The following is a 26,342-nucleotide window of genomic DNA, read 5'->3' as shown; positions in this document are numbered from 1 at the left end:
ACAACTTAAGTTAAAACATGAAAATATTGAAAGAAGAAATTCAGGATGGTCACTTTGTGATACAAACCATAAGCTTAAATTGAAAATGGCAAAATATCCCCCCCCTTATAGGGGGAAGTCGATCTAGTTATTTTAGATTTCCAGAACAGATCTGAAACAAAAAAAGTGTATTGAATATTCAAAATGATGACAATAAATGTTTTCTTTGGTGCATCATAGCACATTTTCATCCAGCTAAAGATCATAAATATCGTGTTTCCCAATATAAAAAATTTGAAATAGAATTTAAAAAAGCTATGAAAGGAATGAAATATCCAGTAGACATCTTAGCTATCGAGCAATTTGAAAAACAATACAAACAACACAATAATCGATCGATAGTTGTTCATGTTTATGGTTATAATGAAAAAATGAAAATATTCATGTACTCAAACAGAATCATTCATCACCACATGATATATACACTATAAATTTATTATATGTTAAAAAAATAACAAAGAACACTACTGTCTCATATAGGATCTACAAAAATTGACAAAAAGTCAAGTAACACTACATCATGGTAAAATTACTATATGTGATAGATGTCTAAAAATATTTTATGGAAGGGGTAAAATATCAAGCAAACAACAATTAGAGCAACATATTAAAAATTGTAATACTCATCCCCATGTAACTTACAAATTTTTTAGGCACTGTTAAAACATCCATTTATAATCTCTGCTGATTTGGAAACAATACAAATACTAATAGCAAACAACTTTAACCAAGATTCAAGTACATCATATACAAGACATATAGCTAAGCATGAAGTTTGTAGTTTTGGACTAAAAGTAATAAATACTTATGGGATCCAGATACCAGATAACTTAAGAGAACCGTTTATATATCGAGGTGAAGATGCAGCCATAAAATTTATTGAAACACTTCGAAAGTGGGTAAAACTTCTTGGTCCAATTTTACATAAAAAATACCAATGAAGAAACTTACACTAAAACAACAACAGGAATATAATAATGCTATACGTTGCAAATACTGTAAAAGAAATTTTAATTCATATAATGGAAAAAAGAAACATCACAACCATTTTAATGGATATTATATCCATACGATTTGTAATTCAGGTAACTTGAAAATACAAAAACCATTTTTTAATCCAGTAATTATTCACAATTCAAAAAGTTTTGATACACATTTGTTTATTAAAGAATTAGATTATGATGCAGAGAATATTAATATTATATCACAGACTAAAGAAAAATATATTATTGTAGAGAAAACTATTAGATTAGAAAATAAAACAACAGTTGTTCTTAAACTTTTTGATTCATATCAGTTTCTTTCCAGCAGTTTAGCTACTCAGGTCAAACAATTGACTTGACTTGACTTAATTCCTGTTGTTCCCTGTGGAACATAGGGCATCAACAAAGCATCTCCACCTGGTCCTACTGACGGCAATTCTCTTCACTGCATTCCAGCTCTTTCTTTCCTCCAGGGCCTCAGCGTGAACAGATCTTCGCCACGTCTGTCTAGGCCTCCCTCTTTTCCTTCTTCCCTGCGGGTTCCAGTCTAGTGCCTCTCTCTCGACAGCCTCATTTTCCTTCCTCAACGTATGCCCTATCCAATTCCATTTTCGCCGCTTTATTTGTATGGACACCTCGGTTTCTCCAGATTTTCTCCAAAGTTTTTGGTTTTGAATCACTTCTGGCCAAAAGATATTCAAAATTTTTCTCAGGCAGCGATTGATGAAGGTCTGTAATTTAGAGGTAATCGTTTCTGTTACTTTCCATGTCTCAGACCCATACAACAGTACAGACTTAACATTACTTCGAAAAATACGAAGTTTGGTCTTCATAGATATCTTCTTGTTTTTCCATACTGGATAGAGCCTCACAAAGGTGCCATTTGCTTTTTGGATTCGTTGAGAAACATCCTGTGCCGCCCCTCCGTCTTTTGCTACCACACTATCCAGGTAAGTAAAGCTATCCACATTTTCAATAATCTCTTCACGAATATTAAACGGGTCTGTTTTTGTGGAGTTAATCCTCAGTGCCTTGGTCTTCTTGGAGTTAATCACAAGTCGTGCTTTTTTTGCACTTTCTATCAGATCTGCTAGTTTTGTTTGCATATCACCATGTGCTTCAGATAAGAAGCACAAATCGTCTGCAAAATCAAGGTCTTCTAGTCTGTTATTCAATCCCCATTGGATACCACGTTTTTCCCTCCTATTACATTACGCATCACTGCATCGATCACGATCAGGAACATTGTAGGTGATAATATACAACCTTGCCTCACTCCAGACTGCACATCTATTGGTTCAGATACACGGCCTTCATGTATAACTCTACATGTATAATCACGATAAGTTTCTCGGATAAGATCAAGAATTTTTGTGGGCACTCCATATCGTTTCACTTCCTTCCACATTGCATTTCTGTTGACCGAGTCAAATGCTTTCTCGAAGTCAACGAAAACTGTATAGAGACGAGATGACCATTCTATGCATTGTTCCAAAATTATCCGCAAGGTGTTAATTTGATCAATACAGGAGCGATTTGGTCGAAACCCTGCCTGTTCTCTTCTGAGTCTCAAGTTAACATGCTCCTTAATTCTGTTTAGGATAACTCTAGTGAAGATCTTACTCGGAATGGACAGAAGTGCTATACCTCTCCAGTTGTCACACTTTGATGTATCCCCTTTTTTCGGTAGCTTCACCAACAGGCCACTCCTCCAGTCCTTAGGCATCACTCCCTCTATCCATATCTTCTCAAATAAGGGCTGCAACATATTTGCTGTGGTGTTTATGTCACTTTTCAGCACTTCCGGTGGTATGTTGTCGACACCAGCTGCTTTACAATTACGTACCTCTCTCAGAGCCTGTTTAATCTCTCCTACTGTTGGAACATCCGTCCTAATTCTTACACTGGGGCCAACATCACCATCATTATCATCTTCCTCTTCCCCCTGGTCTATCTGAGCATCCACAGAGCGATTAAGGGTTGCAGAGAAGTGCTCCTTCCAACGTTTCAGTTGGTCCTCAGTATTCGTAAGGAGGGTACCATCTTTACTTCTCACTGGTCGATTTCTCTGCATCTGTTTCCTTGACAGAACTTTTGTGATGTTGTATAGTTCTTTAAGATTCCTCTTTTTTGCTGCTTCCTCCGCCTGCTGAGACAGATTGTCTACCCAATTTCTTTGATCCCTACGAACACTACTTTTTACTTCTCGATCCTTCTCTGTATACTTTGTTTGCAATTCTGCCTTCCTTACCCTTGTCCTGCTTGAGTTGAATGCCTCCTTAATTACTTTTCGCTCATTAATCCTTTCCCAGGTCTGCAGAGACATCCAATCTATTTTCCTCCTATCCTTGAAGCCCAGAACCTTTTCACTTACTTCTGTGAAGGCAGATCGAATTTTTGTCCATTCTCTTTCAATTGTTTCATTCTGCTCACTTTCATCGGTCAATACTTGGAACCGATTTCTCAGATCAATCCTGAAGGTTTCCTGGAGATTCTTATCCTTCAATTTACTAACATCATACCGCTTCCTTGTTTGTTCCATTCTCTTCTTCTGAGCTTGAATTTTCATTTTAAAGTTAGCCACTACCAAATGATGATCACTCCCAATGTCTGCACCTCACTTGTTTCTTACATCCTGTAGCGAACGTCGCCACCTCCGTCCAATTGCCACGTGGTCTATCTGGTTTTCTGTTCTATGGTCTGGTGATACCCACGTTACCTTATGGCATTTCTTGTGAGGAAATATAGTACCACCAATAACTAATTCATGGCTAGCGCAAAAGTCCACAAAAAGTTGTCCATTCTCATTTCGCTCTCCTAAACCATGTTTACCCATCACATGCTCAAGGCTTCTTTTTGCTTCTTTATTGTTTCATTGAGCTGCCTATAAAACTCTTGTTTCTCTTCAGGCTCTGCTACTTCTGTGGGTGCATAACACTGGATCATAACGATGTTTCTGATATTGGTTTTGAAATGTGCCACAATTATCCTCGCAGACACTGGATACCATTGAATAAGGCTCCTTTTTGCTTCCTTGTCCATCAATATACCCACACCATCACGGCTCACACCTTCACTATCAGGTCTTCCAGAATATATGAATGTAACTCCTTCATGGGTATTTACCTCTCCAAACTCTGGCCATTTGACTTCACTTATACCTAGGATGCTCAGACAATAGCTCTTCATGCAGGCCACTGCCTGCCGTAGTTTTCCACTCTCCCGCAGGGTTCTTACATTCCATATTCCAATTCTCGTTGTCCTTTTCAGGCCAAATGTCGTCGTCTTAGAATCAGTTCGGCTTCCTCTTGTTGATGTTTCTTTAATAGTGTGATTTAAAGTGTGCGGGTTATTGGCCCACAGCACCCGATCTTGGTGATGGGGCTGCCACCTGAGCCTCCAAGCAGGCTAATTTTCTGTCGGGGTAATTTCCCCTAGTCTTTTAGGATCCCTCCTCCACAAGACATTGGCTTTTTCTCATATTTATACTCAATGAGAATGAGTGCCTCTTCCGCCAGCTATGCCGTTCCAAAGGTCTCCTTCTCCGCCATAGTTGCAGTTGAGGTCTTCACCGTAACCCTGGCAAGGGGCCCTTACAAGGTACTACCAGCCGGTGCCAGCTGGCCCAAGGTTTTTTTTTAAAAAGAGGTGTTACTCCTCCTGATTCCTGGTTCTTCCGCCTCCTTCGCCGTTGAGATGGCCATCCATCTTCTTCCGCCATTGGAGCCGTTGACCAGTAGGTTGCTTCTTAGTCTGACTCTTTACCACTACCCTGCCCAGCATGGGAGACCCTACCAGTAGCTATGCTACCGCTGATATAGCCTAGTGGATCATCAGAGTACGCAAGCCCCACCACCAACTACAAGGTCATGCAACCACTAGGTGGGGAGGTCAAACAATTAACCGAAGACAAATTTATTTATACAAAAGAAGAATTTGTGCAATATGATATAAATTTGCTAATGAGAAAAGGAATCTACCCCTATCAATACATGGATGATTTTGAACGACAGTTGCCATAACATGAACGTTGCGCGAGATACGAGGGGGTTGGCATTTAACCCCGATGGGCATATTCCCGTCAAGTGACTCTCATTTAAATAAAAAATAAAGTATAATTTGCCTTTCAGTTATTGATTTTAAAGGTAGTTAGTAGTAGAGAAGGGGCACGAGCAGCCACCCCCTCAAAATCTAACAATTTCATAGTGAGCTCTCTAAGTGTAATTTAACAAAAATCAAGGTTTTAGTTGATTTCTTAACTATAAAAACTCAAAATTAATTTTACGAAAAATCTTAATAAATTTTTATTGTATGAAATTCTAAGTTTCAAATAATTTTCCCCTATGACACACCTATTTTTTAAATTTCATTTTTTTTCAAATAACTAAAGCGAAATCCATTACTTTTTTACTGTAAAAAATAATTGAACGCAAAGTTCAATTTGAAAATTTAAAAAATACCCCAGTATACATTTGGTCCATTTATATCTGAACCGAAGATACCGTACTTGCATATTCTCATATCCCCAGTGTTAAAACTTTAAAACAGAGTTTGATCACAGTAAACCGAGAAGAGGTTTGTTAATTACCAAAAAATATATAGTTTTGTATACTAACATATAAAAGAACAAATATTTATTAGTGTATAGTATATTTTTATATTTTTGTTTTTTAAATAACATAAATTTTTAATTATTTTAATTAAAAATATGTCATCTTAAAAAAAATTTTGTCTATATAAAACCTATCTCAAATTTTATAATTTTTTAAAATTAATTTAGAAACCAAAGAAAATATTTTTTGTTTATATAAAACTAATTCCAAAATGTATAGTTTTTATAATATTTTTTAAAAAGCTTGATTATTTTTAAAAAAACTTCATTAAAAAAATTAATAATCAATTTATTTTGATCACATTATATATGATACAACTGATATAAATAATGAAGCATTAGATATTCCCCATTTTCTAAGTAAACTTAAACCCAAAATTACAAATGAAATAAATAGTCAACTTACAATATGTTCTCTCAAAATAAATTTTATTTTATCATCAAACTATAGAAATTCTTCTAATAATGAAGAGGACATTTTTTTATCATTATACTCTTACAAAAATTCTACACTATAATTTGTAACATTCCAAATATTATATATTCAATTTGGGAATATTACTCGTACTTTTGTACGTTTATAGAGTTTATTTCGGAGAAAATAAACTCTCCACCGCAAAATACGATAGCGCTACGGCATTTAGATGGTGGTGCCATCTGTCGTAGATAAGCTAAACTATACTCTCCTCCCCCCTTCCCCTTTTCTTGCACGATTCCCGATCGTCAGTAACACAGTTCGCATCCGGTCTTCGAAACAGCCACCTACAGTCGACTAGCAGCGGAGCAGGATCGCCTTGCCTATACGCAATTCCTTCGCCCACGCATTGCAATGGTGAGATGGGAATACAACTTTGGAAGCCACGATTTCTAGACTCGTGTAGAGGCGTATGAATGCAGTTACGTGATCCATACCATGTGCTTGCGATTGTGATAAGGACCATCAGAAGGATTGCATCAAGGTAAAGTGACGATTATAGATTTTTGATCCTGTTACCGACTTGCCCTGTTTGAACTGTACAATTACTCTCCCTTTTTGAGTGATTATTCAGCGAGCTGTTTGTTCGGAGTTTTTTTTCCAACACATTACCCCCCCCCCTTCTTTTGACTTTTGGATGTAAATTAACGTGCCGAATATATTGGTACGGTGCTTTCGGAGAGTGAACTCTAATAATTTATGCATGCATTTATTGGAACTGATAATGATACCAAGTGAAAGTACGTCCAACACAAAGCCTTAGATATTTCTACTCCTATATTTCGTATAACAGCCCAATCCCAAAGAAAGAGCGATTAACTCTCTATTCTCATGCTTTTTTGGAAAATTGAATAATCGATTGTGACAAAGAAAATAAATTTGTTTTTCTTTACGCAAGGAATTGCTGTGCAGACACTGTTGAAAGACAGGAAGCGACGACTTAAATCAAGTTTGTCAAATGACAAAGTGCTTTTTCTAATCCTTCCCCTTTTTCCCGTTTTAATAAGTCGTGTCCCCCGAACACCTTAAGCAGTAGCCTCAAAGCCATGCACAATAAATATATATAGGTATGTGTAGGGTACATACGCTTGATTGTACGTAGATGTTAAGGATTCGTTGTTATTGAAGAACGCCTCCGTAGATTGTTATTGGCATTGCGTTGCCTTTTGTTAAGTAGTGCAGTTATGTTCCTTGTACTCGTTTTTTGTAAAGAATATTCCCCACTCTTAAAAAAAAAAGGAGAGGTTGAGGGCCATGTAATAATACTTCACGAGTTACTAGGAAGTCAAGATAGTTTAAAATTGTTGAAATAAAAGGAGGTTAAAATTGAAGTTTTCTTTCCTTTATCTTTTCTTACTTGCTTCATTCCATTAGAGGTAAATTGAACACATTGAAAGAAAAGCAATATAAGTGTATATACATATAAATAGGTATTTTTTAATAAGAACCAGGATAATGTCCTTGAATGGTTAAAGTCATTATACGTCTTTTTGACTGTTCTCCCCCCCCTTTCTTTGCATCGATTTTCTTGAAAAATTACGAGGAATATTAAATTGTGCAATCCTGTTTGATCAATTAGTATTAAGAGGGTTAATTTGTGATTAAGTAGTTTTGTGCCGTGATTTTGTTACAGGAACATTGCTGTGGACGACATAAATAATCAAAGTAGTAGTTGGAACGGAATCTTCGTGATTTCGACCGTTCCTCGGATTCCTGCATTTTAGCGGAACGCGACGTTGCCTTTCTGTTGATAGTTTACATGTTTTTAGAACATATTTGCTCAACAAAAAGGTAGCGTCAAAAAAGGTGTTTGTGACCCTTGTTTGGAGCAGGCACTAACAGGGATATATTTACCACGCGCTTCCAATAACTATTATTAACTTATCGGGTTAGTTAGTTGCCTTAACCAGACAAGCGTCACAAATTACAAACATCAATTAGATTATATTTATGATAGCTTTTGTGAACAACTTAAGTTAAAACATGAAAATATTGAAAGAAGAAATTCAGGATGGTCACTTTGTGATACAAACCATAAGCTTAAATTGAAAATTGCAAAATATCCCCCCCCTTATAGGGGGAAGTCGATCTAGTTATTTTAGATTTCCAGAACAGATCTGAAACAAAAAAAAGTGTATTGAATATTCAAAATGATGACAATAAATGTTTTCTTTGGTGCATCATAGCACATTTTCATCCAGCTAAAGATCATAAATATCGTGTTTCCCAATATAAAAAAAATTGAAATAGAATTTAAAAAAGCTATGAAAGGAATGAAATATCCAGTAGACATCTTAGCTATCGAGCAATTTGAAAAACAATACAAACAACACAATAATCGATCGATAGTTGTTCATGTTTATGGTTATAATGAAAAAATGAAAATATTCATGTACTCAAACAGAATCATTCATCACCACATGATATATACACTATAAATTTATTATATGTTAAAAAAAATAACAAAGAACACTACTGTCTCATATAGGATCTACAAAAATTGACAAAAAGTCAAGTAACACTACATCATGGTAAAATTACTATATGTGATAGATGTCTAAAAATATTTTATGGAAGGGGTAAAATATCAAGCGAACAACAATTAGAGCAACATATTAAAAATTGTAATACTCATCCCCATGTAACTTACAAATTTTTAAGGCACTGTTAAAACATCCATTTATAATCTCTGCTGATTTGGAAACAATACAAATACTAATAGCAAACAACTTTAACCAAGATTCAAGTACATCATATACAAGACATATAGCTAAGCATGAAGCTTGTTGTATTGGACTAAAAGTAATAAATACTTTTGGGATCCAGATACCAGATAACTTAAGAGAACCGTTTATATATCGAGGTGAAGATGCAGCCAAAAAATTTATTGAAACACTTCGAGAGTGGGTAAAACTTCTTGGTCCAATTTTACATTAAAAAAATACCAATAAAGAAACTGACACTAAAACAACAACAGGAATATAATAATGCTATACGTTGCAAATACTGTAAAATAAATTTTAATTCATATAATCGAAAAAAGAAACATCGCAACCATTTTAATGGAGAATTTGTAATTCAGGTAACTTGAAAATACAAAAACCATTTTTAATCCAGTAATTATTCACAATTCAAAAAAATTTGATACACATTTGTTTATTAAAGAATTAGATTATGATGTAGAGAATATTAATATTATATCACAGTCTAAAGAAAAATATATTATTGTAGAGAAAACTATCAGATTAGAAAATGAAACAACAGTTGTTCTTAAACTTTTTTGATTCATATCAGTTTCTTTCCAGCAGTTTAGCTACTCAGGTCAAACAATTAACCGAAGACAAATTTATTTATACAAAAGAAGAATTTGGGCAATATGATATAAATTTGCTAATGAGAAAAGGAGTCTACCCCTATCAATACATGGATGATTTTGAAAAATTTGAAGAGACACAGTTACCACCGAGAGAAGCATTTTATAACCATCTTCAAGATAAAGAATGTAGCGAGGAAGATTATCAACTTGCACACACAATTTGGGACATGCTAGGTTGCGAAACACTGGGAGATTATCATGATTATTATTTAAAATTAGATGTTCTCTTGTTGGCTGATGTGTTCGACACTTTTCGAAAAAATTGTTTGAAAAATATAATTTGGATCCTGTTTTTATGTGTACAACACCTGGTTTATCTTGGCAAGCTATGCTTTTAAATACTGGAGTTGAAATTGGTCTTCTCGAAGATACTGAACAGTTTACGATAGTTGAATCTGCTATACGTAGTGGTATAGTACAGTGTCCTTTAAGATATTTAAAAGCAAACAATGAATATTTATCTGATTATGATGCTACTAAAAATCTAAATATATTCACTATATTGATATGAACAATCTATATGGGTATGTCATGACTCAATCACTCCCAATTGGTAATTACGAATGGATGACCCAGGAAGAACTTGAAAAGAAGGAATTCTTAAAATGGTCTGAGGATTATTCTAAAGGTTGTCTATTGGAAGATGATATGCTATATCCACCATGGTGTCATGAGAGACACCATGGATTAGCTATGGCACCAGTGTCTCGAAAAGTTCCTGGTACAGAAGAAACAAAATTAATGTTAACATTCGAAAACAAAAATAATTATGTACTTCATTATCGACTGTTACAGTATTATTTGAAGCAAGGTATGATATTAACAAAAATCCATAGAGGTTTAAAGTTTGATCAAACAAAATGGTTAGCTCAATATATTGTGAAAAATACAAACAATCGAATACAAACAAATTCTAAAGTTTTGAAAGGTCTTTATAAATTAATAATTAATGCCATATATGGAAAATTTTTAGAGAAAAAAAATAGATTGAGGTGTATTTTGGTGACCAATTGGAAAAAAACTTTTGAAACTTATTACTAATCCTACATACAAAGGTTTTAGAGAAATTACTGAAAATATGACTTATTGAAAGAAGTAACACCGATGTAGTGTGTGATGTGCCAATAGCTGTGGGTGTTACAATTCTTGGAAATATCTAAATTAGAAATGTATAAATTTCATTATGATGTGATGCAAGCTAGACACGAAAATAAAATAGAAGTAGCATACATGGATACTGATAGTTTTATATATGAAATAGAAACAGATGATTTGTACAAAGATTTACTAGATATGAAAGAACATTTTGATTTTAGTAACTATCCAAAGGATTGTCCATTATATAATTTATTATACAGTGTTGAAAACCAGATGATCCCTGGGAAAATGAAAGATGAAGCAGCAGGATCTATAATATCAGAATTTGCTGGACTCGGAGCAAAAATGTATTGTGTCAAAATAGATGAAAAAGAAGAAGAAATTAAAAAAAGCTAAGGGTGTGAAACGATCAAATATAGTAAGACTGACAATGGATGATTTTAAAAATTGTTTACTTGAAAAAAAAATGAAAAATAATTAACGTGTGCATATTATGTTACCAACTAAAATCATGTTGTTTATACTACAATAAAAAATAAAATAGCCCTCGATGGCCATGACAATAAATTAGAAATATTAGATTGTGCCATCCATACTAGAGGATATGGACACTAAAATATAAGAAAACATTGTAATAAATATAAATTAAAAAGTTGATAAAAAACAATTATATTTAATTTTTTTTAATGTTATATATAATTATTGATATATTTTTATCGAGCTTAATGCTCTGAAGCAAATAATAAAATAATAAAATTCTATATTCTATTCTATTCTATTTAAAATTGTTCTATCACTCTTTCATTCTTTACATCATATATGTATGATTTCTCTACTATTAATATAGCATTACATGTAGTATTTTCTGGTAGAGTTTCATGAAATTTACATATCAGTTTTATATTAGTTCGATCATTTATAACAACCAATTTTCTTTTTAATGCATTTATTAAAAACATTGGTCTGTGAACTATGAACTCATATGGATTATAATACTTGTCTATGTTACCTTCAGTCACTCTCTTAAAAGCACTAAATGCATCATATAACTTCAAATGATCTTGTTCTGCAATGTTTAAATTGTAATTTTCACTAGTAAACACCTCATTTCTACACATACACATTTTTAACTTTACAATTATCAAACTGGCTGCTATCCTTTTCCTGATTGTCATCTCTCCCTGTCTGAAACAATACAGCTACGAACTCTGGCATGTCGTATTGTAAAGATTGAAACTGATTAGTAATGTCAAACTCAAAAAAATTACCCTCCACTGGCTTCTGTATGCATTGATAAGTATAAAACTGTATCGGAATTTGAGGATTTTTCAAAATGTTGGCTTTGTATTTGAGAGCATAATTTGACTCATATTCAACTATAGGCATGCGTAACTCCATAGACTGTATCACACATTTTGTAGCTTCGGGTAAACTAGCTTCATTAGCTGTTCATCTGCATTTAAAGTTTTGTATCTCGTGATGGCATTATGATCATTGGGTGATTTGCAAAATATGACACTCAAACCACCATTCCACATAATTTCTTTATAATAGGAGAAAAATCCAAGTAGCAATCTCATGGGAAACAAGACTGTGTGACTTTTTGCTTAAATTTTTGTTCCAGCTTCGAACCCACCAACTTTATAGTATACACTCTCTGATTTAGATAGTTTCAATGTCCCCACTGTAGTGGATGTAATTCCAGGGCAATCAATCCTGTCAATCACTGTACCATGCTTTCTAATTTCAATTTGAGAGAATAAGAATGGAACAAAATTATCTATAAGTTTTACATTAGCCCCGGAGGGGGATATTCTTCACCATTACTTCGTTTTACAATATCAAATTTTATATACCGATCTGATCTATGTGGATGAATGACCCACCCCCACTGTGATGTCATACTGTATCTCTTTGTTGGGCTGATTCAAATTTGTAAATGTCCTCTTGTTTGGAGGGAAGGACTGTAATTCAAAACTCTCGATATTTTCCATCTTGGAATTTATTTATATATTTTTAAATATTAATTTCTATTATTGCAGTGCTATTAGCACCAACAAAATTGATGATCTCATTTTTCTCATTTGTAATTGTTATCTCTATGTAATTAACTTTATCAATAGAAACAGGGAAATAGACTGGTGGGATTGGGGAATAGAAGATAGGTCCCATAAATTCTAAATTTGGTTTAAATGTAGCAATGATACCTGTTTCTTTGTGACTAACAATCGAATTTTCTTCTGCTTTGATAATCATACCTTTGGCAATGTTGCAGTGAATATTTAATGTCTCTATAGCTAAGAATTTTGGTATAAATTTACCTATGTGCCTAACACCTGGTTCTAATTTGCTATTGTTCTCGAATCCTAGAAGTTCCCCCATGGTAGATAAGTCCACTGCTTCATTGGTAGACACAATCTCAACTCTGTGTGTTACAGAATTTTGAGACAGCAATACAGTATTTGGAAGTTCAGATTGTAAAGTAGATAAGTTATACTGTCCGGGAGGAATAATAATTTTTTCATTACCTACTAATATAGTATTGTTGTAGTTAGTTACATTCGGAATGAGTTACATACTGTAGAATGCTCTCAGAGCTATGGATTTTGGATAGATAATATCATCGTGAAGATGTAGTTTCAAGACCGAAGTCTCGCTGGAGAGATGAAAAATTCCCATATTTAATATATAATACAACTTTTTGAAAATCTTTTAATTTGATGTTTGGTATTTTATTTAATATTCTGAGCATCGTAATGCAAACATGGCAACATAAATTTGATCGAAATCTTGAATACAATCGTCGTTGTAATAAACCTTAACATGTTTTAAGTAACGAATTAATTCTGTAAGGGGTACCCCTCCGAAAGAATCGAAAATAAAAGCATTGTTATTTTGTTTATAATAGCATATCCAGTGGGTACCAATGTTTTTTTTAGACTTATCCAAATTGACCACGCCAGCTTCTCGAGAATGCGGATTACCTTTAGGGAGAGAATCAGACATGAAGTATTTAATTTTAAATATTTTAACTAAAGATTCAATGTCTTGGTTCGTGAGTGTTTCTTTTCTTTTAATTTTCTAAGTGCTCTGGACTTCACACAACTGCCTAATTTTCTTTCTATGGCAAGATTATAACGTTTCTGCTCTTCTAGTTCTGCCTTATTCTTTTTTGAGTCAATACAGTTTTTGCATTAGCAGCACTACCACCAGCTAAGCTTCCCACTGCTCCCAATGCTGCCAGGATAGCTGGAATACTGAATATGAATCCACCACTATGTGTTTTCTATCTTGTATTTTGCAATTGTTTTAATTGTGGTGTACTAAGTAATACTTTCATTCCATTTCCGTTGGCTATACATTGCCTCTTCTTTTCCTGTTGTTTTTTAGTAAAAATCGAATTAATTTTTAAATTTTTAAGATTGTGATATAGTATTGGGTACACAACTAATTTTGGTTTCATGTTGTTTGTTGTTTTTCATTGTCATTATTTATCATTATTATTTTCAGGGTATTTATATTATATATTTATTTATATTACAAACCCCACCCTAATTTTTGTTTTGTATTTATAGCAATAGTTGTACCCAATGCTGTTATTCTTTCAATCAAAGAAGCATCTCTGCTAGTTAATCTTCCAAATGCTGCATCTTCTAATTTTTGATCAGCCACATGACGATCATCCAGATCTTTGTGTGTGTTGTATGCAATGCCATGTTCTTTACAAGCTACATCGAGAGGATTAATTCGAATGGAAGTTTATTAATAATATCATTCACCAAACCTCGACCCTCTGATATATTCCAGAATTTACGAGGTAAAGTATTGATAATTTTAATTAAGTATCCTATATCTTTGGGATCGATTACAATAAAATTAGCTAGTTTGTCACTGATCATGTTTACAACACCCATTTTTTCATTATGGAAGTTGTTGTTCCCAGCATTTTCTTCCCCTGCTATAACCAACAATCTATGAGTTTTCTAACATCGTTTACCCACACAAATTCTTTACGTAAAGTATTGTATTGCTTGATACCACTACCAGTTTTGAGTTGGTTCCAGATGGGTTTGATCAGATTTTTGTATTTATCACGACTGCTCGATTTCACCGCTTTTGACTGGCCTTATTATTTTGGAACAGAGCATCAGAGAGTGTTAAAATTTCAGAGTAACTTTGATAATCATCTTCTGTAAAAATTTTTGGTTGTTTCTTAGTGATGAGCTCCCATAGCCCAACAGTACCAGGATATCTGGACCAGCTATTTTTCCCACCCAAATTAATTTTCATGTTGTCCCCTTCGAATGTTACTTTAGATTTGCCAATTTTCCATACTACGCCTTTATTTGGTTCCATAGTTGGATACAATCCAAATACGTCATCTTTTTCGAATTTTCCAGTACTTAGGTAATCCCTTTCCAGGGGACCCAACTTGATTTTCTCTGCTTCTTCTATAGCTGCTTTAGCATGTGGTTCCTTGAGTATCAGGGGTGTGTGAATGCTGGATAATGACGTAGAAGGGAATTCTGCATAATTTTTAGCAGTAAGAGGTACCAATTCATTGATGAGATTTTTATTTTGTTCTGTGACACCCTTAATCTCTTTACCGAGACCACTGATCGCATTGATAATTGGTTGGTCTTGACGTTTGTGTTGTTCGTAAAAGCCTCGATTCTCTGATTTCCAACCTTTGAAACGTTTCGACAAGTACTCTCGTATTTTAAATTATCTTCAATTTTGTGTTTTGTCGTATTTATTTTTTTAATTAATGGTTATTTTATATCGTTTCAACGTTCAAAAAGTCGTTGATTTTATTTCTGAATTTCCCGTTGTTAGGTTTTCTAGTCATGTCGATAGTAACAAATCCAAAATCGTCACTGTTCCAACAAGATGAACAGAATTTTGAAAATTGGTTTTAATTTAAGTGTCCTCCCACATAATCATCGTATACATGTTTTTAATTAGTATGATCTTGACGAAAGAAACAGATTAAGTTTGTATTATCTCGTAGTAATTGTTTGGGAATGTTGGAATAAATTTGAGCTAAATAAAAGCTCTCTATTTCTTTGTGGCGACCCTGTGTAAAAAAATTCTAATTTCATTCTGATTTTCCAGAATGACACCATCAAACACCACAACAGAATTTTTCAAACATTGGTCGAGAGGTTTTATTGTTGATGCAAATGTAGCTATGCCCAGTCGTACAGCTTTATGAGTTATTGGTATTTCGGTTGTTCCAAACTCTTTGAGAATACATACAAGTGTCTATTTTTCCAATCTAGCCAATTGGAGGCAAGCAAAAAATTATCAACCAGCAAAGTGGTTTTTCCACAACCGGTTGGACCTGCAATGAGGCATCTTATGTTATCAGGTAAAAGCTCTGTATTTTTTTATTAGTTTCCACTACATCTGGTAAACGTTGTACCACATTTCATGTTGGTGTCAAGGAATCACCTGGTTTGCTTCTATCCAACTTCTATCTGGCAATCCTAGCCATTTAACATACAATTTATTATTTTTCTTCTTCAATATTTTTTCGATTAAATATGTATCTGGATATTTTGTTTTACTAAGTTCCTCTTCATAAAAATCTCCCTTTTAATATTTTATTATAATTATCTTTTATGAAATATGTATTTCTTTTCCCTGGTAAAACTTGAACCAAAATGAATAACTCTGTACTCCAATTTTTGGTGAATCGCCTTTCAAATAAATGTTTAAATTTACTGACCCTGACCTGTTCTCCTATTTTGTATTTTGGTTTCTTGGTAGAGTATATATATTTTTGACAATAAGCAGTAGAAATCAATCGTTGCTCATCAGACTTGGTTACCTTAGCAGGTTTCATGTAAATAGTACTGTGTACTGTATTATTGTAATTATGAATTAGCTCGGGTAAAATTTGCACCCACTTATAATTGCCCTGTAGAGTAAATTGTCTCCACATGCGATTTTTTAATGTCCTGTTGAATCGTTCCACTATACTAGCTTTCAGATCACTGTATGCAGAATAATTAATATTATGTTGTTGCATTAACTTAGCAAATATGGAATTGTAAAATTCTTTCCTTCTGTCTGCCTGTAAATATTTTGGTATCCTACCCTAAATAAATATCGACTTAAAAGCCTCGGTAATACAAGTACCAGTCTTGGATTTTAAGGGAACAGCCCATGAATATTTGCTAAATGTATCAATAAATGTAAGGATACATTTGTAACCATGATTTATGTTATCCAAATTTTTTAAAGCTCCTGTGCTTATTTCTATGAGATCACCTTGAAACAAATCATTTATTCCTTTCGTTTCCACACTCAGTCGTTTGTAGCTACGACTACATCGGGTTCTATAAGAAAATATGACATAAAGTGGATTATTTTCACGGTATAATTGCTTCACTTCAAATAATAATTTGTCACCAGCTTCCACATGAAAAGCAGATGATTGTTCATCCTCATGTATTTTATATTTATTTGCAGATTCATCTCAATATGCAACAGGTATCTGAAGTGCTCTATACACACCATCTTTTCTCTGTATGGTGAAATTTGGTACTTCCACATGTTTCCCCTTCTTTATATAGCCAAATTTTAAAAATTTAATATTACCATCAATGTAAAATTCATGAGACTGACTGTAAGGGTACGATTTTGTAAACATTTCCTGCTTTAAAATAAGTCCAGTGACCTCGTACATTTGCCACACTCTCAAGTCTAACTATCTCAACGGTGAAAAATTGACGTAATTCAAGATTCTCTAATCTGCTTAGTACCGTTTCTTGATATTCGTTTATGGTGCGTACCATTTCATCGTAGCTGGGTTTGAGTTTTACATCGACACACAGTTGTTTAAATTGTTCTTTGAGATCATGAAGTTGCAAGGTAAAACCTGATAGAGCAGATTCTTGACTTGTTTCGAGGGTACTGATTTGTAGGTTAATGTTAGAAATAATCTCCTGTAAATTTTCTACAAGTTTCAATTTGGTACTTTGGTTCGCAAGATCGTTTACCTGACTTCTGATTTCTTCAAATAATGCATAAAGTTCGTTGACTATCTGATTGGTAGGCAAAGTAGCGATGGTATCTTTCAATTACAGCAATTTCCGCTTGAATATTTTTGATGTCCTCTGATTTGAGTATTCGATTTACTGATCTTTTTACAGATCTTACCTCCTGGGAAATGGGCAAATTAGCTACGGTAATTTGAAGTGTAGTCAAAGCTTTCTTGACAGTATTTAACTCCGTAGCACCTGCAACATTGCTCAAAGCATCTCTAAGTTGTTGTATGTCATCTTGTGTAGGTGTAGATTGCTGTAATATTTGCAATTTATTCTGTATGTCATCAATCAGGTGATGAAAATGGGATAATTCAGATTAGGTATTAAGGTTTTCCAGCTTGATAATTTGTACTTGGATAATGTTTAAAGATTCGGTTATGCTTGGCAACTTAAATTCCAGAGTTTCCTGTACATTTGTCAATTCATTTCTCATGTTTGTCAAAGTATCTTCAATGTGAGCTATGGTACCCTGTATCTCCCCGAAATCTTCATAAGTTTCTATCTGTAATTTGATACTGGCAACACTGCGTGCGATGGCATTTAATTCGGAAGATGAAGGTAAATTATTAATACAACCTTCTAATGTTTGTAGTTTGGATTGAACTTCTGTTATGGCTGCATGTAATTGGTCTGTTTGCAGTTCGGATTTAATATATTCCAGTGAGGGAATTTCAAAAGATAAAAATTGGTCCCGTAATTCAAGAATGCTTGCATTGAGCAGTTCATATTGCTCTTGAGTCTTGATAGTTTCAATAATGTAAAGTAGTTCGGTACGAATAGTATTCGCTTGGTTATTTAGTTCTTGCTTTAGATGCTCTGAAGTGGTTGTTTGAATTTGACGAAATTTCTCAAGATCATTTTTTAATTTAGCTAAATTCTCTTTTAAATTTTCAACATTATCGATAGAAGCTAAGTTAGTATATTTTTGAAGTAGATATTTTAGTTCACTATCAATTTTTATTATGGGATTAATTAATTCAGACTGTAGATTAGTAATTTGAGCATGTAAGCTTACACTCAAAGAATTTTGTAATATTAATAAATCAGATTTAAGTTTCTTAAGACGTTCGTCTAATCTGGCAATGTCGCTGGAATTATCTGGTATTTCCTGCCTTCTTCAATTTCCAAATATGTGAATTTTGTTTTGTTTATTTGTTTTTTATTTTATTTATTATTTTATTTTTGTTTCGGTATTTGATATATTCATGAGAGGGTATATTAATCTTATTTCGATGAAGAGAGGAATTAGTTTATCATAATCGCCAATTATTTCAGCATAGAGGAAATTTCCTTTTTCTACATCGTATGTTGTATTGGGAAACATATTATTGTGCTTAATTCTATAGAGATTTTTTCCTATATGGACCACAGCAGCATTAGGTGGTGAGATAGCTATCTGGATTTTCCCTGTGACAGGGATTTCATATGATGGATGGTTGTTATTGAATACATATAGCTGTTTTCCGGTATTCGCATCAACTTCGTACCAAATACTATTAAGATTAATAATAATAAACCCTCTCAATTTACGGTAAAGATCGGAAATTACTTGCATGCTGCTGTCTGGACTCCTCTCTATTTGGGGAATATGTTGCTTCTTAAGGCCAAATACATTCATTGGCATATGTCAGTGTTACAAGCTACCATTGATTTCTCTTCGCTCAACATGAGTGACCTCGCCATTCATTCATTCATTCAGCTTTTGTATCTCTGATTTTTTAGGAGCGAAAGAGAGAGGGAGGGTGTAACATTCCACCCCCCAAGACAGTATTTATTAACATAACTTTCCCTAACTGGCCAATGACTCCACCTTGCAATAAATCATGTAACCTTAAGCAACCTGCACAAACAAAGACATGCTTCCCTCAGGAACCTTTGGCTTTTCCAAACAACACTGTTTTGCAAATCAATAATATTACATAACTGAGTGTGCGTAATATCTCCGAGCTACTATTATCGACATAATATTTCTAACAGGGCATTGCCTCGTTGTTCCTACATACACGTGCATATTACAGAGACTCCGAAGGGAGAGAAGTTATTTCTTACACAGTATTGCCATCTAGCAGCAAATAATTGTACTTTTAGAAACATGAAAGCAGAATAGAAGCATGTGTGTGTGTGTGTGTGTGTATGTAAGTGCTCGCCATCTAGTTGCAATGGAGAGTACTAATATAGCTTTAATAACTGAGCATGCCTAACTTTCTCCGAGCTAGTAACATTTAGCAAGGCCTCAATGTTTGTACATACACTTGCATAATTACACTTTTCCAGAAGGGGGAGGGGGTTACTAACAAATAGAAGTGTGTGTGTGTGTGTGTAAGTGCTCGCCATCTAGTTGCAAAAAAAGTACTTGTCAGACACAACTTTCATTACCTAATGCTTTATAACATGTTCAAGCAGTGACTGGATTTAGCTGAAAACCATAATAGAGCGCTCTTAAGTTGATGTAGCTAAGTTTTTGGGGTCCCCAATGTTACTAAAATATCTTAAACTTGTATATTTCTTGTACCGCCATGATGTTTCTGATTAGTTATAAGCACAAACAGTGTGAAAAACAATGTCATAACACTGGCGGATATGAGAATATGCAAGTACGGTATCTTCGGTTCAGATATAAATGGACCAAATGTATACTGTGGTATTTTGAAAAAAAAAAATTAAATTGAACTTTGCGTTCAATTATTTTTTACAGTTAAAGAAAGTAATGGATTTCGCTTTAGTTATTTGAAAAAAGTGAAATTTAAAAAATAGGGGTGTCATAGGGGGAAATTATTTGAAACTTAGAATTTTATACAATAACAATGAATTAAGATTTTTCGTAAAATTAATTTTGAGTTTTTTATAGTTAAGAAATCAACTAAAACCTAGATTTTTTGTTAAATTTCACTTAGAGAGCTCACTATGAAATTGTTAGATTTTGGGGGGGGTTGCTCCTGCCCCTTCTCTAACTACTGTAGTTATACGTTAATTTATAATTTGTCTATTTTATGAAAGAAATGCATTATTATGCTTATTGATGTATGAATGCTTGTTGGTAGTCTCTTGAAAGTGACGAGACTAACCACCTGCAAACTGAGGTTTGCAAGGCGTATTATTTAAGATGTTTACATGTTGACAATTCAGGAAGTTCACTTCCCATAAATTTACTGATAAGGGGAAGTTGTTATTTGATTACATGCATTAATAAAACTAACTTATTTGCTCGTTGACTATTGTGAGGACCTGGATTGAATGAATAATGTTGAACTGGTGTTTCAAGTCCACCTTATGCGCAGAAAAGACAAATTGGTAAAACAAGATTTACTTCACTTGTAATTTTCACATTTTTAAAATTCTTGCTTTCCTTCATTCTCCGCTAATTCCTATCTTGCCTCAGTAACAAATTCTGACGCTCATATTTTGATATATTTATCTTGTTTCTATTGCTCGGCAGTTACTTTTCACTAATTTTCTGCATGCCTCTCTATGTACGAACCCAAACAACTAATCTTTGAGACTGAAAAAGGTATATGTATATTCTTGTCTTTGTTTATTTTGCATAACTCCACATTTCATCGAATCTTCCATGTGCTCAACTGTGATGTGTCATTCATCAATTTCATCCCATCATCACTCATCCTCATCGGAAATAGCCAAAACTGGCAGAAAACCAAGTAAAATGAACCAAATAAATCAATTGCATTTGGTCGCAGATACGTATTAAAAATTCATTTTCATATACTTTTATGAATGATGTAAGTGCAAGTTACTAAGGATCAATTTTGCACTTTTGGGTGTAAGGTTGCATATCAAAAGATCTACAGGGTGAGTCTAAAGTCCCTGATCACTCCTTATAAAATGAAAGGGAGTGTAGATTGCACCAATTGGTCATGGTAGTAATATGTCAGGCCTAGGGGGAAACGTTTTGGTGCATGTCGTGAGAACGTCCGCCATCTTGAAAACAAATTCATTTCTTGAAATGGGAAGGGGGCATGTGGAGTATGGTTTTGGGCTAGAATTTCACCAGGAATTCAGTGGTGAAGTCAGATTTATGAAAAATTTATTTTATAAGGGATGGTCAGGGACTTCCGACTCACCTTGTATATTAGTATAATATTCCTTGTTACACAGAATTACTCCCTAACATTATCATCAATCGTGTTATCTCCAATTGAATCAACGTATTTACAGATTTAGTTTACTCTGTATTTACTACTAGACCCTCTAGGTTACATACAGAGTGTCCCTAAATAATGTTTACTCTCTTTGCACTTTAATAACACAGGAACTATTAAAGATGACTTGACTGGACTTCTTGCATTTGCAGCTGAAATGCCTGTGTTCAGCATGTGTGAGAACATATATGCCTTCTTTTATTTTTGTTTATGTACACTTGTCACAAGACAGAGTTCTATGGTTTGGTTCTCTAATTGTTCGAAATTTCTAGACATACTTTTCTTGGATCTAGTAACAACAATGCTTATCTAATAAAATGACTGTTGACAACAATGCGGAAACGTTACTAGGTTGGTTGAACCTTGGTATATAATTGCAAATGTTCAAGGTTTGTTTACATTACAGCATAACAACAATTATTGACAACAATGCTGAAAGTTTACTATAATAGTATTTGTTGGTGGAAGCTAATATAAGCATTTAAGTTTCACAATGCCGGACAAACGTGCTCAGAGCTTCTACCATGCAAATCAAAACGCAAGGACAGATTGATTTACCAGCTACAATAGTGGCAAGTAGTTTAGTTACGATAAACTGAGCTTAGAATGCGACATTATTCACAGAATATAATTTAGCTAACGAGCTTACAACCGTGTTTAGCACCACCAGGAGCAAGCGTTAGGTGAGGGCTTGAGATAACGTCAGCATCGGAAAACGAGTTATGTGATTATATATCTTGAGCAGCATGACTCGCTCTCACACTTGGAACTGTGAAACAGGCCAGAAACGCTAGAAATCCAGTCCAACTCTTGAGAATCAACTTAAATCCTTAACAAGGTATGTGAAACTCATTATTTAGAGTACACTAGCATATTTAAACAATGATGTAAGATAAGGTTATACTCTATTAATACATAGACTGTTTATATTTACAAATTTAGGCAGAAAAGTGTATATATAAATAACTTATATGTAATATGTATTAGGAATATCAAGGATGACATTGAAATCATATTCCTTGGGCAAGGTTTGTACACTGTTTAGCGTTCATAGGGCTCTAGAGGAACAAAATTGTGTGGTTGCTTATATAGGCTATTATGTGAAACAAAATAATGGTCATAGTCCCAGAGAAGAAGTTTTCACTACCTTCAGCAACAACCAGATAACTGCCATTGAATACGAGATAAGAGGCTTAATGTATCCATGAATACACACCGTAGAAGAATATTAAAACATTTTCTATAAAAATTTAAAATTAATGGACGTGCTTCAAATCGAAGATAAGCACTTTAATTATTTTCCTTCTAAAGTGCTCAGGTACAAGTTTTGCAACCCTTTTTATTATTTTTTTCTATTTTTAGACCTTTTGGTGATATTTATTCACGACTTGTATCACTGCATTTAAATTTAAAATGGCGCCTTTTGTAGTCTTCTTGCATAGATACACAATCGTATATATATGGTGGGATGAGGAGGGATTGATAGTAGGTTTTCGTATCTTCTAAGTTTATGTATTAAATGCCTGGTGCCCTCTGTATGAAAGATATACTGTTCTCCTTTGGGGCAACTTGAATGCAAGAACGGGTAATAGTATTTGAGGCTGTTACGGAGCAAGTTTTTTTGTTCCAATTGTTTTTGTTTTGAAAGAAACGACGATTTTTTTTCGATATGTTGTTGATGATGCTGTGATTTTGCATAGTAGTTGTGAGAGATTTATGAATGAAAGTAGATTCTCTTCGATAGTGATTCTATCATGTAACCATAGATAGCCCATTTCAGTCGATATCCGTTATATCGATATGTATGTTGATCTCCTAGGATTTTGCTCTCTTCGTGTGTTCTTGTTGGGTAACACTTGAGCAGGCAAAAATAAATTTTCGATTATGTAGTCAGGTTACATTGTCAGATGCCATATTTTATTGAAGGGTGGGTTTGCGGATGGTAAAATCGAATTTTTTTAATAAAATTGCACATAAATTAATATCAAATTATAGATAAACAATTCAAGAGTTGTCAAACATCGAACAGTGATGGGATTGTCATATATACGCATACAGTGTGTTACCCTACAACAGACAAAACCTCATAGTGAGAGAAGGACATGAAGATAAATAACTTTCCTAAGTAACATTACGCTCCTTGACGCCTCGTGTCGACGCTACGAAATCTTGGATGATGTCAATTTCTATCCTCCTGAGTACATATGATACTGTGGTAGATTCACGGTTGTCACTGATGTTTATTTTTCTGTGTAACTCACAGGATTCTTAATGGGAGGCGCTGGACTTGTATATATTCATTGATCGATCGATTCATTGATTTGATATGTGGGCACTTCAGTATATTTGCCCGTCATTCAATACGGGGATATGCAACTTAGCTAATACAAAATTGAGAACACTGCCACAAGAAAGAAGAATTATCTTTAAAGACTTCTTTATTCAAATCTTAAAACTAATTCATTCATTTCTTGCTGTATACGAGCTAAAACTATATTATAGGACTAAAATACCATTTCCTATTAACAGCTGAGGCTGTAAAGAGACAGTCAGTACACACATGAGCAAAACACAAGAACACATCAGCTCCACTAGCCAAAACTCCAGGCGGCACAGCCTCGTTGGCCTGTAACATTGAGGTTGCCTGGATGAAGTGGAAGTGAGGTGGTCTTTCGGCGCCATAACGGAAGGTCGGTCCCTCCTTACATCCACCCACAGACTTCATTATGGAATTACAGTACGGGATGAAAATAAATGCGAAAGAGACGATGGCAATGGTGATCTGAAGAAAACGGAGGAAGGCAAATGTGAATATCAGAGGTAAGAGAATCGATCAAGCAGAGAGATTAAAATGGCTTGGATACATGATATGAAATACAGTCAAGAAATAAAAGTAAGAATAGCAATGGCGAAAGAAGCCTTCAATAGAAAGAAAATATTTTCTGTCGATCTGTGAACAAAGAACTGAGGAAAACACTAATGAAATGCTTTGTATGGATTGAAGCTCTATAAGGAGCTAAGACATGGACACGGAGAACAAGTGAGAAAAATCGACTGGAAGCTCTGGAAATGTGGTTATGGAGACGAATGGAACTGGTGAAATGGACAGGGAAAGTAAGGAATAAAACAGTGCTAGAAAGAGTTGGGATTAAGATACCAATGGTGGAGATAATCATGAAGAGAAAAAGAAACTGGTTAGGTCACTCGATGAGAAGAAACTGTATCCTGAGGGATGCTGTTGAAGGAATGGTCGAGGGAAAGAAGAAGAATCAAATGATTGACGACATCAAAATACATGGGTCCTACGCTGCTACAAAGCGAAGGGCTGAAGATCGAACAGCATGGAGGTTGCAAGGGAAGCCCTGGGCAGAAAACAATGAATGAATGAATGAACCAGTATGACCTTCTCTAAAATTTTGCATCATCAATGTGTTATCTCCATTCACAATTGCGACAAGGTATTTAAAAGATTTATTTTGCTCTATAGGTTCATTTATATTAGATCACCTAGGTTGCATACATCTTTTTTACATTTTGAATTCATTTGTAGAAAATGCATGTTCCATATTTTATGTTTTGTACATTTCTTTCAAAGATTTTTTTTCTTAAATTGTTGGGAAATTCTATTCATAGCTTATTTGGATCTAAAAAGAACAATGTTAATATATTACAACAGAGCAACAATTGTTGACAACAATGCAGAAAGTTACTAAGATAATACTTATTGGTAGATCAAAGGTTTGTTTACTCAATATTATCGATAAGAATGCTAGAAAGTTACTATGATAATATTTGTTCATTACAGAAAATATATAAGTGTTTACATTTCTGTGACAAATGCACACAGCGTTTCAACCACGCAAATCAAAACGTACGAACAAATTAGCGTCCAGCTATATCAATACCTACTAAATTTGTTTTACTGAAGTGAGCTTAAATGAGTGACAATGTTCACAGAACATAATTTAGCTACCGAGCTAATCAACAGCGTATAACACCACCAGGAGAACATTAGATGACGTCATCATTGTGGAAGCGAGATACCTGATTGGAGACCTGGATAACTTGCTCTCACCATTGGATTTTGGAAGACGCTATAAATCGAGCCGAACTCTTGAGAATTAGCTTAAACCCTCAGTGAGGTATGTAAGACTCATTATTTTATTACTCTTACTAAATCCTAAAGTGTAGTGTAATATATATTTATACAATGTTGTAACATAGAAAACATATTTTACTCTGTTCATGCATATGATATACAATATAGGATGACTACGTGTACACTGTGTACTTACATCCATTATGTATTAGAAATATGAAGATGGACATTGAAATCAAATTCCTTTGGGAACGTTTTCTGCTCTATTCACTTGCTTCAGCAAGAAACAAATGTGCGGCACTGAATGTGAGAAAAGAGGTGTAATTAATTCAGGAATATATACAGCAGAAATATATATATTAAATTTTTAATTAAAATGTAAGCCATTTGTTTCCAACCGAGCATATGCTCTTGCCCTATAATGGACATGGACAAGTTTAGAAGCTCT

General features: G+C 34.1%; 1 protein-coding gene across 1 annotated transcript; it reads right to left on the bottom strand.

The window, feature by feature from the left end:
* Window positions 1-3,857: 3,857 nt before the first annotated feature.
* On the bottom strand, window positions 3,858-4,211 carry LOC145996825 (protein CFDP2-like). The gene has a single exon (XM_083133357.1). The coding sequence runs from the start codon at window positions 4,209-4,211 to the stop codon at window positions 3,858-3,860; it is 354 nt and encodes a 117-aa protein (XP_082989483.1).
* Window positions 4,212-26,342: the final 22,131 nt, after the last annotated feature.

The sequence above is a fragment of the Lepisma saccharinum genome, chromosome 13 (genome assembly GCF_977018435.1).
Source record: "Lepisma saccharinum chromosome 13, izLepSacc3.1, whole genome shotgun sequence".
In the NCBI taxonomy this organism is placed as follows: Eukaryota; Metazoa; Arthropoda; class Insecta; order Zygentoma; family Lepismatidae; genus Lepisma; species Lepisma saccharinum.
The sequence above is the reverse complement of the archived record's forward strand: the minus strand, read 5'-3'. Positions and strand labels throughout refer to the sequence as shown.

What these genes read in the sequence shown, in the direction of transcription:
- LOC145996825 (XM_083133357.1), bottom strand. Translation starts at nt 4,211, where the DNA reads ATGAAGAGCTATTGTCTGAGCATCCTAGGTATAAGTGAAGTCAAATGG.